A 13671-nucleotide genomic window follows, 5' to 3' on the forward strand; every position below is an offset into this window, starting at 1 on the left:
AGTAATTGCATGCACAATTAAGTACTCTTGCAAATCCTTTAGAAAGAATGTCCAGAAATGCTATAATATTTTATTATACAGTAAAGTCTCAATTATCCAACCTTCGTTTATCTGACATTCCATGTTATTCGATGTGCCACCGGACACGTCATGGCAAGGGGCTCCAGGGACGCTAGACAATGGCCTTGCTTTCCCTTTCCCTTGGCTGGGTGGGAGCTCTGGTTGGCAGGTCTGCAGCTCCCTCTTGTGTCTGAAGAATTTGCAGTCAGCAAAGTAGCTTTTTTTTCCCCGTTTTTCCTGTTTCTGGGGAAAGTGGCAAGCACCTTGCCCTACGTTACATCATCTCCAGGGGACATGGAGTGGTGCATGGCGAGGTCTGTGCCGCAAGAAAGAGCCCTGGATCTTACTCCCATTTGGGGAGAAAAATAAGGGCTGGTCAAGGCAGCAGATTCAGGAAGTTTAGAACTGGACCTCGCAAGGTATTACAAAGTTCAAATTTATAAAATTAATTACTGTATTAAAAGAATTTTCCGTATTATCCAACATTTCCTTTATCCGACCATCCTCTGGTCCCATTTAGGTAAGATAATCGAGACTCTACTGTATTGAAAAAGTTGAAGATGTGTGAATAAAGCAGTACCTGTTCAATTTCTGGTTTTGTCTGTCTTTTTCTTGTTCATATTTAGTCTTCAGCCCCTTGAATGTCTGAACATATTCTATAGATTCAAGTGCCTTATAAAAGTTTTCAACTATATGCGCAGTAAGTGACTTGATATCTTCCTGCATAAGCACAGAACAATATTTAAATTTCTAAGGTAATAGTAAAGGAGAGAAGATCAGAGGTTTTTCAGTAAAATCTATCAGCATTAAAAATTACTCTACTTGTTTTTCCAAAATGAAAAAAATTCATTGCAAATGACAAGAAAATTTCTTGTTTTGTCTTCATGGAAATAAATAAATAAATAAATCTTTAGAATTAATTCTGCTGATCAATGTAAACGGAAAAAGATGCTTGAATTTATCTGTTCCTTATTCTCACTTGCTGTACTTTTTATCTGTGAAATCAACATGATTTTCTGTTGAGATAATTGTATTGTGAAAAAATAAGAGCAAATAAATATTTAACGTTCATATAAGAATCAGAGTTTTAAGATCCACTTTATATGGACTAACTAGTAAGATAGCCAATGTGGAACAGTTATCTCTAAATCATTCTCTAATGCAGTTTCCCCCAAATGGTGTTCCGGGGAAACCTGGGGTTCCGCGAAGTGAAAATAAGGGTTCCGCGAGAAAATTCCATTACAATAACATTTTGTTATTAAAATAATAATAAATATTAAGCATATATGAATTTTATTGAAACTAGTTATCTTTTGTGTTGATCTCATGACCTTGCTTAGCATTTGTTTATTATTATCCTTACTTATTTGTGGTCTACTTTTTCAGCTCCATATACAAGACTGCTATTAGGGTTCCACAAAATTCTTTTGAGTTTAAAAGGGTTCTGTGGCCAAATAAAATTGGGAAACACTGCTCTAACGAACCCCAATTTATAGACCTAATCATTTCTTTTTGTACTAAAATGGGCAAAGGGGAAGACTCAAAAAAGTCTGTGTTTGAATGAACTGAAAACAATACGTTTTCTGTTCTTGTGGGAAAGAACAACAGCTACAGGTAGAAAACTGTCTTCTCCTCATGAAGAACCCAAAAATTCACCCGACCCCAACCCTATGTATCAAGGCACCCGCACTAAACAAAAAGGTTGTCCCTTTTCTCTTTCTTCCCCAACCAGCACAAATGGTTTGACATTGCTGCTGTCTTCTCATGCTTTTCCCTACAAGGGCACTGGGTAGAAGTAGCAGGCTTAAACTGAACATTGCTTTCAGCAATACATACATTGGTAAGTTTACACAGATATGACATGCTGATTTCAAGAGAAGAATATTAACTAGTTCAACCAGTTAACTGTGGAGGGCTGAGGTCCCACAGGCAGGGGCTTGCTCCAGCCTGCCCCACTTGGATTGGGGGGAGGGGCTTAACCAGTTACCAGGTAAGCATGCAGTTAAGACTAATGCTTACCAGGTAACTAGCTAACCTTTTACACATCCCTAGTTCCCATATCACAACTATTTGGCCAGACATGTTCGCTACAGTTATAGAAAAAGGACAATCAAGCAAGATTCAAGGCAAAACTCATGACTTTTATACTTGAATATTATGACAGTAGAAATAACTAAGGATTAGCTATCTTATTTAGCGTGAACATTTTTAAATTCTGCATTTTGTTTTCAATACAGGAGGAGATGTTACATCTCTAAAAGTTTGTATTTTAATAAAACTTGCTTAAACTTACCACTCTGATGAATTCAAACAGTTCAATTACAGCTGAGTTCAGCAGATTGTATCTAGTTCCATTGTCCAAAAGAGCATTTATAACTGGCTCAAACAGGTTTCCTTTGGTGATATAACGGTTATAAAATTCATCCTTCAGGCCAATAATCCTCCTCATAAAGCGAAGAGCACCTACAGTTTATAGCAGATTTAGAAATTTTTGATAATCATTGGTACTATTGCCATTCTGCTCAGACTACATTTCTCGCTCACATTTCGTGTTACGCAAAAAACCAACAATTTTGGTTCTACAATTTTCTTGTTAATATGAAGTAGCAATAAGTATTAGCTCTATGGCAGCGGTGTCGAACTCATTTAACAAAGAGAGCTGAAACAGCGGTGGAAAAAATGCGAAGAGCCGCACCAGAATTGTCATGCAAAAAAACCCAACTAAACAAAAAAACACCCTTTTAAGGAGCAAGCAAGCTTAGGCTTTTTGGCCATATCAGACTCCCGTTGACAGCCGCCATCTTGGGCACCATTTTGAATCGCTGACCCGGTGAGCACAGGGGAGCCGGAGGCGAAGCAGAGGTGGGCCGGGGGCCGTTTTTGGGGGGCGCGCGTAGGAGCAGCTTCTCAAGCCGCAGGTTGGCCACGGCTGCTCCAGGGTTGCCAGATACTTTCACAAAAAATCCCGAACATGGCAGGAAAAAAAAAATTGGTTGAGCAAAAAACAAACAAAAAACCCCACCAGAGGGCCTGGGTGCACCTTTAAATATCCCTGCGCTCCTTGCATACTTTCTGTCCGAAAGAAACAGAAAATACCAGACATTTTATATGTCCGGTATTTTCTGTTTTTTTTTTTTTTTAATCGGACAAGGGTCAAGAATAACGTACTGTCCGGGCAAAAACCAGACACCTGTCATCAGATTATAGATTTTATTGGTTCATTTGTGTACTCTCTCTGTTGCCTAGCTCTGAGAGGCAAGCACAAAACATGTTAAGTCATTTCCTACCAACAGCAGTGGATTTGGCGGTATTATAATGATAATTCAGTTTAGGAAGAATAGATACCTAATCAGTTTAGTCTTACTCCCCGAGTTCAAAATGATCCAGTACCAACTCTAGAAGAATTACCAAACTCTCCTTCCATTTCACATATTGGAATATTGGCAGGGAATATTAGGAGTTTTCACCATCCTCTGGTACTAAGTAGTACCATTTGGGATTATACTATAAAACTGATTTCTTGCTTTTGCTGCAGGATTAGAAGACTATATGGTCTCTTAAGCCTTCTACCTATGTGTTTCTATTAATTTGAAAGTTGTGTCATGCTTTGGACCTAAGTTACATGACAATATAAACTTCAATAAAGAATAGAATTCTTGGTTGGTTTATTGGATTTAAAAAATTAAGATATTTATTAATCCAAGCCATCGCATGTACATTTAATAGATTTGGAGTATGAAGTATTATTTCAGTGCTACATACATGCAATCTTTAAAAGAAAGTAAACTACAATTCAATTTACTACTCACACAATGCCAAAAATGTGTGTTTTGAATTCATCAAGACCAACACTCTTCTTAGCAAATCTTTGTTCATAATATAATTCTTGATGTGGTATGTATGGTGTTCCACGCAAAAGGTGAGCAGCTCCAAAATTAATGCAAGCAGCTGTGCTGTTTGGTAATTATCTACAAGGAAAACAAAATGTACTAAATCAGGCATATAAAAAACCCCCTAAACTTTTCAATGTATTCATATCTTACAACAAAGTAGTTGCATTTACAACTGTTAAATCAGATTAGCAGATTGATAAATCTCTTTTCAGACTAGATACCTAAGTTATGCTTCCTCTCTGTCAGTAGTTGAAAACTAAAAAGCTACTTGATATCTTTGGTTCAGGAGAACAGACATTATGAATAGGCATTTGAAGGTATACATCAATGGGAAATATTTAAAAACTGAAATTATAAACAGACTAAACCCAAAATGAACTTTATGAGGAGAGAGAAGCAAGAGGGCTATGAAGGTATCAAGGGGATTTAACTTCTGTAAGAAAACTTAGTGGGACTTCTAAGCAGCACCTCAGATGAAGAAATCATTTTAAGTTGGTAACTGGAGCTTTCTAGAAAAATGTTAGCACAGTCACATCTAATTAATATCCAGCCACTTCCAAGTCTAACTGGGGCAGGGAAAGAAGGGTTTCCAGGGCAGATTTAGTCATGCTGAGCTAGATTAACATCCCTCAAAGACACCAGAAAAAGGAGGTCAAAATATGGGATTTAATGCAGAGGAGAAAGGGGTGTCTCTTGAGACAAAGTGGTTTTCAAGATGTTGGAATTAGACACTTGCAGATCAGATTTACTCTTAATGACTTCTTCTATCTTCAAAGACTGTCCACTTATATCTCCAATTTTTAATTCTAGATGTCTGACTAGTAGCTCCAAGATAAGTGTCTATTTAGTATTATTTAAGTAGCTTCATGAGGTCAAAGTGTCATTTTATTGATAAAACTGAAGCACTACAGACACCTGTGCACTGTGTCAAATCACAAAGAAAATCCATTGTGTGTCTTGTCTAGCTTTTTCACTGATAGCCAATCTCTTTTGACTGATAGTGGGGCTATTCCCATATTCAGCATAGTTTGCTGGCAAGGACAGCTTAATTAACAGCGTTTGCCAGAGAAGAATGACAGTCAGAAGTTTAGTCTGATTTAGTGAGATAGTAGGATCTCTAAATTTTTCCAAGTTAAGTCTAAAACTGTGAAGTTTGACGAAGATATCACAAAACTGGATGACTGGGCAACAAGAAGGTCACTGAAATTCAATATTAATAAATTCAAGGTAATGCACACTGGATAAAATAAACCCAATAATCTCAATATATAAAATAATGGGTTCTAAATTAGCTGTTACCATTGACTCTTTCTTCATCAGGGCTAATTCTTGAAAACATTTGCTCAATGTGCAGTGATAATTGAAAACGCTAACTATGTTAGGAACTATTTGGAAAAGGGACTGATAATAAAGAACAATATAATGATACTATATAAACATATGCTTCTCCTACACTTTGAATGCTGCGTGCAGTTCTGGTTGCCCCACTTCAAAATAAATAAATCAGAGTTAGAAAAGATACAGAGAAAAGCAACAATCATGATTAGACGTATGGAACATCTTCCATATGAGAGATCAGAAATGAAATGACCTACTTGGGGATATAACAGATGTCTACAAAATCATGAACGGTTTAGAGAAAGTGCAGAAGCGTTAGTCATTTCTTCATGTAACATAAAAACTAGGGGTAGCCTATGAAATTATAAGGCAGCAGATTTAAAATGAACATGGGGAAGATCTTCACAGAATTCACAGTCATTCTCTGTGGAACTTCCTGCGAGAGGACATGGAAAAGGCCAAACATATAAAGAAGAAGTTCAAAAAATAATTAGATAAGTACAGAGACTAGGTCCATCAATGGCTCATAGCCAAGATGGTAAGGAACCCCATTTTCTAGATCTCACTAAACCTATGACTGTGAGAAGCTGGGATTGGGCAACAGGAGACAGGGCAATTATTGAGTGCTCTTTCTGTTCAGTGGCCAGTGCCAGATGCTTCAATTAGAAGACAAGATTCTGGGCTAGATGGACCACTGGGCTAACTCAGTACTGATCATTCTTATGTTCTAGATGTAGCAGTGACGTTTTCCTAAGGTCAATACAAATAAAAAAATGTAACAAGAAAGAATCCAATTCATAAATTTCAGACATGTGTCTTCCTTAATACAAGTGTCACCCAACAATCATCCGAGCTTCCATCAGCACCTTTTTCTTTATAGAAGAGAATTCTCTAATAAATAAAATTCTGTAACGTGGCCTGAAAACAAAGTCAAATGAAAGTGAAGTTTCTTTGCATCTCTGTTGGCTAGGACGAAGTAGACCCTGTAATTAAAACTGATAAAAGGGATTTAAAACAAATTTAAGTTTGCAAAAAACCCTTAATTTTACATCTTTTCCTAACATATAATGAACAAACCCATACTGACAAAATCAATTAAAAATATAAAAAGACCACCACTTACCAGGACAAACAGTATTACTCTTGTTGGACCCGACGACTGCATCTGATATACAAACAAGTGTGAATGCAGATTTTCAAAATACTGTAAAGTGCCTATTTAATAATGTAGATAATCAATTACATTTCTAACTTCTATCAGTTGATGGCACAATTTCAAGTGTTATTGTTATAAGTATTTTTGTATAACTTAAAAATATATATGCCAGACAAGATTTCTGTTGTTTTCTAATTACAAAGCTTTAGCTTAACTTAGTGCTTGTTATATTTAACTGAACATTTAAGAATAGTGTTAATTTTTAGTCAAAGCATCTATCTACATTGATATTTCCACAATAAAAAGTTGTAATTCAGAAACACTTCATATAAGAATATTTATAAAATACACAGAATATATAAATAATGAGGAATGTGTGAGCGGGATACTTGGCAAATACTAAAAAGGGAATTAATCAGACCATAGATATTTTAAGTGAGATAATGGACAATCTCAAAACATTTGAAAAGTAACTATTATTCAGATTCCCCTTCTATTAAAATGGGGATCATAAGAATTACATCTCACAGAGGTCTTATGAAGATACATTTATCTTTGTGAAGTAGTTCAGAGACAAAAAGTGCTGAGTATTATTATGGTTATTTTATATAGCCTGGAGAATTCAAATAGTGATTGAAATGTAGCCGTGTTAGTCTGGTGTAGCTGAAACAAAATACAGGACTATGTAGCACTTTAAAAACTAACAAGATGGTTTATTAGAAGTGGGTCTGGCCTACGAAAGCTCATCATCTAATAAACCATTTTGTTAGTCTTTAAAGTGCTACATAGTACTGTATTTGGAGAATTCAAATACTTCAATTTTTTTTAACAACTGAAAAAGGACCAAAAAAGGAGCTCCAAATCAACATTATTTACAAATAACATTTTAAATGATTACTTCCAGCATTTCTATACCACTGGAAATTTCAAACTGAACACTAATCTCTGAACTTGATACCCTGCAAATAACCAAACCCTGAGATCATGTGTTCCTGGTAAGTGACAAAGCAATTTGTAAAAGCTCTGAAACACTTACGAAGTTGAACACATTTGCTGCTGTACATCAATATTTCTAAAAGTTACTAAGAAAAACAATTTGCTGCTATCAACTACTGAAGTTACGTACTGCAGTTTTACATCAGTAGCCAACCAGTGTACCAAATACAGAAAAGTTTTAGAAAACTGGAAGTTAACATGAACATGTTGTTTGAACAGGAATTATATAAACAAAGGCTAAAGTATTAGTAAAGGTTGACAAGAATAAAGCTAATAAATCTGTAATGCTTCAACTGTTCTATTTATTTTGCTATCACCTAGTAAGCACAGTCCAGGCTCCTAAAGTTCCCAAGCACAAAGGCATAAAGTGTATCACCAACACTCATAACAGTAACTCAAAAACTTTTGGAGGAATTCTTGGTCTAATAAAATTCTGGTATGTCAATTTATGCTTATTTTTATCTAAGAGGCAACAATAGCTTCCAGAAAGAACACTCTGCTCTCACACTACAGATCAGTGATATCATTTGTCTAGATCAGCGGTGCTCAAACTTTGAGTCAAGACCCAAAGTAGGCTACAATCCCATTTTAATGGAGTCGATTTGCTGAATCTAAATTTGCTGAACCTAAATTTCCTTTAAGCTGAGTGGTTGTGCAGCAAACTATCAAGGGCCACACAGGCACTCAGAGCTGTGGTGGGGAGATGCACCTCTCCCAAAGTCCAAGAGTTGTTGTGGGGAAAAGAGGACTGAGAGGCTATGTCTAGACTACATGCCTCTGTCGTCAGAGGCATGTAGATTAGACACATAGGCAAAGGCAAATGAAGCCGCGATTTAAATGATCCCGGCTTCATTTACATTTACATGGCTGCCGCGCCGACAAACAGCTGATCGGCTGTTTGTCCTCTCAGCGCGCTAGTCTGGATGCTCCCCTGCCAACATCAAAGCCCTTTGTCGGCAGCCCTGTTATTCCTCGTGGGACGAGGTTTACCGGGGCTGCTGACAAAGGGCTTTGATGTCGGCAGGGGAGCGTCCAGACTAGCGCGCTGAGCGGACAAACAGCCGATCAGCTGTTTGTCGGCTCAGCGCGGCAGCCATGTAAATGTAAATGAAGCCGCGATCATTTAAATCGCGGCTTCATTTGCCTTTGCCAAAACAACAAATCTACATGGCTCTGTCGACGGAGCCATGTAGTTTAGACATACCCAGAGAGTCCTCTTCCCCCTGCCGCATCCTGGGAACAGCCTGCACCCCACAACCCCAACTAGAGTCTTTATCACCCCCCTGTACCTCAACTTCCTGCCGAAGCCCTGAGTCCCCTCCCACACTCTGAATCCCTTAGCTCCATCCCACCACAAATCACCTCCATACTGGTGTACATAAAAAATTAATTCCACACATGTATGAGAAAAAAATAGAAGGAACATTGCCTGGGCTGGGCTTTAAAACTCAATTTACAGGCACCCTGTGCCTGGGGCTGAAGCCCTTGGGTTTCAGCTTTGGCCCCCGCACTGGAGGCTCAGACTGGCTCAGGCTTCAGTCGCCACTCCTGGGGTTACTTAGTAATTTTTATTGTTCAAAGGGGGTGATGATGCAATGAAATTTGAGAACCTTAGATAACCCTTTGATAAGCATGGCAAGAAAGTTAATCCAAAATTTTAATACGTACCTTTTTCACATTTGTCTTCTGAAGTATTAGCCAAGAGTGGTGCAGTGAGAACATGCATACAATGGTTGTAGAAGAAATTGAGAAATTCACTTTTCTCTGTTTTCTGAAAAATATATTTACTTATTAAACACTGGTGAGGAATTACATCACTTATGTAAAATGCAGCACAGGCAAGACACAAGCTGCCTCCCATAGTCTTGAAAGTTCCTTTGGTATGGATTTTCAACACAGCAAAAGTGTACAGCAGAGTGGGACGGTTTAGGATGAGCTCAGCCTTACTTAACTTGTGATTAAATGGAAAAGGGCAACACAGTTCTTTTAACAAGCCCTTTTCCTAAAAAGGGAAAAGTAGCAACAGTAATTTTGCATATATTGCCTGAAGCTTTTATTTTTATTTATATATATAAAAAAAATAAACAGAGAGGAACTATCATCCTCATCAGATCTCTGCAATACATAAAACATTTAAGGATTGCTGTATGTTCATAATGTTGCTAGATTTTAATTTAAATACTTCTTTTGGTGACTTCAATTCCAAATCAACTAATAAGAGACACATCATACTTTATGTATGATTTTTTTCGTAAAGAATTTATACTAACAGCTATTCACCATAACATAGCAAAGTACAATCCGATTCAAACCCCAGAAACCTAAACTTTGTTGACCAATTTAATTCAAAGGCAATGTTTGGATTCAATGTAATAGAGGTTAAATGGAATTATCAGGAAACTGGGCAAAGTTTTAAAGCACATTTCAAGGATTCCTGTATTTTTGTTCATTTGGGACCGTCCGTATAAACAGAATTACACATACGACCAAGATTTCTATCAGGATAGAGTATATTCTGTAGTATGGGAATGGCTCCAACAAGCTGAGTCTGCATTATACTATAGGAAATAAACATTGACTTGGCTTCATGAAGATACACTGGGCTCTTTCTTCAATGTGGCTCACCCAGCCAATAGGAACTAAAACTAGTCTAAAAACCCACGTGTTTGTGGAGAAGACTGCCAATTTTAAGAACTTCTTAGATAATGCTGTGTTTCTATCATTAGACACAGTAATCATTGATCAGTGCCTTTCATTATCAATAATTTTATAGAAATTTTCCAATTGACGAAAAACATCAGGCAAAACAGGATAATGCCAAAATGCTTTTCCTTCCCACTATCCTCCACTCAAAGACAGTCACAAAGAGTAAAAAGCCTTTTAAAATGTGCATAGACAGTAAAGTTTCATTACCCCTTTGCATTTTCTTACATTAGCTGTGGCCAACATATTCTCTGGATCAATCAGAGTACGTAAGAGCCCCATTAATTGAACAGCCCCACCAAGTTCAGGGTCAGTATCGCAGATCATTTGCTCAATAACTACATTGATGAGGAGAATATCCTGCAACAAAGCAAATTGATTACATATAAGTTTTCAGTAATACAACTACTACTAGCTTTTTAAAAATACAAATTGATTGTATTTGGTCTCTAGCTGCTGCCATTGAAAACTCACATGTGAAAAACAATGAAGTCAATGCAAAAACCTGAGTTTAAATATTAAAACAGTAAATTGAATTTGAAAAAAATAAAATTACCTGAAAATGCAGAAAATTGAATGTCTTTAAAAATCAAGTGCAATTTTCTCTGTGTCAGTGTCACTCGAAGAAAGCATCTTAATAATGCATTTCTATACTTTAACCTATTTATATTACTTTTAAACTTAACATTAACTCTTGAGTTTCTATTGCTTATTTGGTGGATAATTATAACATCCCTCTAATGTTTTATATTCTATATAACTACAGTAGGCTTCCGATAATCCAGAACCTTTGGGACCTAGGTGGTGCCGGATTTTATGGTGGTACCATAAATTGGTTTTATTTTTATATATATATATATATATATATATATATATATATATATATATATATATATACACACACACACATATACACACACAATATACTGTATATAAAGTGTTTTTAACCCTTTTTATTGTAGCAAAAGCACTGTCCAGTGTCACACAATGCCAGTGGCAGACTTACTCAGTCCCATTTTATTTCGCTCGGTTCAGATGCTACCGCTGCTGCCTTGTGACTCGTTTTTTGCCAAAGCTCACTCACTAGGCTCTTGCCATTTTGATGCTGGACTATCGTGAGTGCCATACAACTGGATGCCAGACTAACTGGAATTTTACTGTACATCCTCTCAACTTTAACTCCCATCTTAATATTGCTTTGTTTAAACTTTGTGATATCTAGTACCCTGAATTTTACATGGCCGTTGATAGGAACCCATTTTATAATGAGCAAAATACAGATTTTGTGCACTCAGCAAATTCCACCACAACCAGAATGCTGTTGCCGGTTTTCTTTCTATATTTCTTGTACTTTCACTAAAAAGCTGTAACATTTAAGAAAATATATTGCCTGAACAGATATCAAGACTGCAGAAACAATGGAGCATTGTCTTTTCAAGTATGATCAGCATACATGCAAACTTCAGCATTTAAAATTAGATAAACTCTAATATTCTTACTTACATCATCACTCTGTTGAGCTTCTTGCATTACAAATTCTCGGACCATGGATGGACTAAATTCTACTAGATAAGAAAATATATCTGTAGCAGCTGATCTAACTTGCAAGTCATCCATACCCTAATAAAAGTAAAATCCAATTATTACAGATGAACCATTTGAGGTATAGTAGCATAGGACAATGGTAAAACTATGATATGATTGCAAGATCATATTTATACAGTAAGCAAGTCCAGCAATCCAATATAAAATAGGAAGAAAACATTCTACATTATCCAGAAAGAATGTAAATATCTGAGAGATTCTGATGGCCAGAATTTCAGCAAGTAGTAGTTAAAGTCCCATATCATTAATTAATATCTAGATGCTAATATTTCATATTCATTATCACAGCTGAATTAATTTAGTATGAAAGGACTAGTATAAAGATATATAAGCTTAGCACAATCATGTAACAGCATGAATAGATTTCTTCAGAATTTTTCCTCTTTGTGACAACAGGTTTTGGACCCAAATCCAAAAAAATTCAGTGGACCTAGAAATATTTCTATTGCTCTACAGGGGTGGAGTGATTTAAATCACAGCGATTTAAATAATTGATTTAAGTCACTAAGAAAAAAAATCACTGATTTAGATCGAGCTTCCCACTGATTTTTCATATAGATTTTAAACAATGGTACAAATCTGATCAATAAACATGTCAATTTACAACTCAGGTACAGCCTTTTTACAACATCTAAGAAGGTATGCTTTCTGTAACTATTTAAAATGAATGAATAAAAATCAATTTAGGAAATAATACATAATACTTCATTGCCTGTGTCAAGCCAGAAATGCAGCAGCAATACATTAGGAATGGTAAGAACTAAATCACACAACCAAATACAATAGCTTTTTTTTTTTAAACTAAAACTTAAATGTTACATAAATGTTTCACATTTACAATTGCAGCAGTCTGAGTTGCCAGCTGATGACTGCCCTTAAACTCGTTTTTCTTTAGTTTTCAAATTTTATTAACTCTAACAGACAAGTCCTCACAACACCAAATATACAATGTCCTTAAAACTTCTACAACTATCTCTAATCTTCCCACTGTCATTTTGATACACAGATTAAAACAAATACAAGTTTCCTGCTTTTTTCAAACTCCCAGTATGAATACTACTAAAAGAGGAAATATTCTCTCTGTGCCTGCATAGGAAGCTACTGTTGTGAAAAGTTGACTTAGCAGCTGAAGTAACTCTCGTTTCAAGATACCTGACCAATGATTCCCACCAATTCTGGGGAGTTGCTTTGTTTAAAACATCATCGGTAAACATGTACTGATTATATGGGTTCACTCCAGCCGTGAAATGTATGACAACTGGAATAAACGAGGAGTGATTTTGAGATGCTTGGCAGCAGCAGCATATTCAGAAGTTAGGCATCTTAACTTTATATCTAGGGATTAAGAAGATTCATAAGAAAATGAAGTGGAGTTAGTGTTTGATCCATTTGCTTCTTTATTGCCTGTAGTTTAATTTTCTGGCAAGGTATTTCTTTAGTTAATGTCTTTTGAAGTGCCTTCCAAATTTTGACAGCATCAGCAATTTCTCTGAAGTTTAAGGCTATAGATAATAGGTTTCAGTATACTGAACATATCCTCAGCATTTCTCTTGAATCCAATGTTAGATACTTTGGATGAGATACTTCCATCTATTTCATCATGGTTTTCTTCACAAAGTCTTATAAGAATAAGCCAATTCTTAATAATTTGTTCAAAACAACATGCCACAAAATTCTATTAATCATTTTGAGGGAGAATTAGTTTAAATCCTCCTGCTCTCTTCAGTGAAGCTGAAGCAAAATGGTTATGGAAGTATTTTGGTGACTTCAACATTTTCTTTTATTCTTGAGAAGATGTACTTAAGTCTTTGGTTAAAAGATGATTAAATGGGCTGTAAGTTAAAGAGCATCCTTCTGTTTCTTCTTTTAAATATCTTCTCATTTTTGCTGTGTTTGCAGAATTGTCTTTTAAATATCCGA

The 13671-nt window shown here is 36.1% G+C and overlaps 1 protein-coding gene across 4 annotated transcripts in view; it reads right to left on the minus strand.

Moving 5' to 3' along the window:
• PPP4R3B (protein phosphatase 4 regulatory subunit 3B) overlaps nt 1–13671 on the minus strand; it is a 66705-nt gene that overhangs the window by 10806 nt on the left and 42228 nt on the right. For 2 of the 4 annotated variants that reach the window (XM_006122137.5, XM_006122136.5), the window contains exons 7-13: nt 11650–11766; nt 10357–10506; nt 9112–9214; nt 6415–6456; nt 3870–4028; nt 2354–2523; nt 641–780 (exon numbers count right to left, since the gene is read on the minus strand). In XM_006122137.5, the coding sequence (XP_006122199.1) occupies nt 641–780; nt 2354–2523; nt 3870–4028; nt 6415–6456; nt 9112–9214; nt 10357–10506; nt 11650–11766 (881 nt within the window). The remainder of the gene's footprint in view (nt 1–640; nt 781–2353; nt 2524–3869; nt 4029–6414; nt 6457–9111; nt 9215–10356; nt 10507–11649; nt 11767–13671) is intronic. The other 2 variants (XM_006122139.5, XM_006122138.5) reach the window with 1 other exon arrangement.

This window comes from Pelodiscus sinensis, chromosome 3 (genome assembly GCF_052426305.1).
Source record: "Pelodiscus sinensis isolate ZL-2025 chromosome 3, ASM5242630v1, whole genome shotgun sequence".
Taxonomy (NCBI): Eukaryota; Metazoa; Chordata; order Testudines; family Trionychidae; genus Pelodiscus; species Pelodiscus sinensis.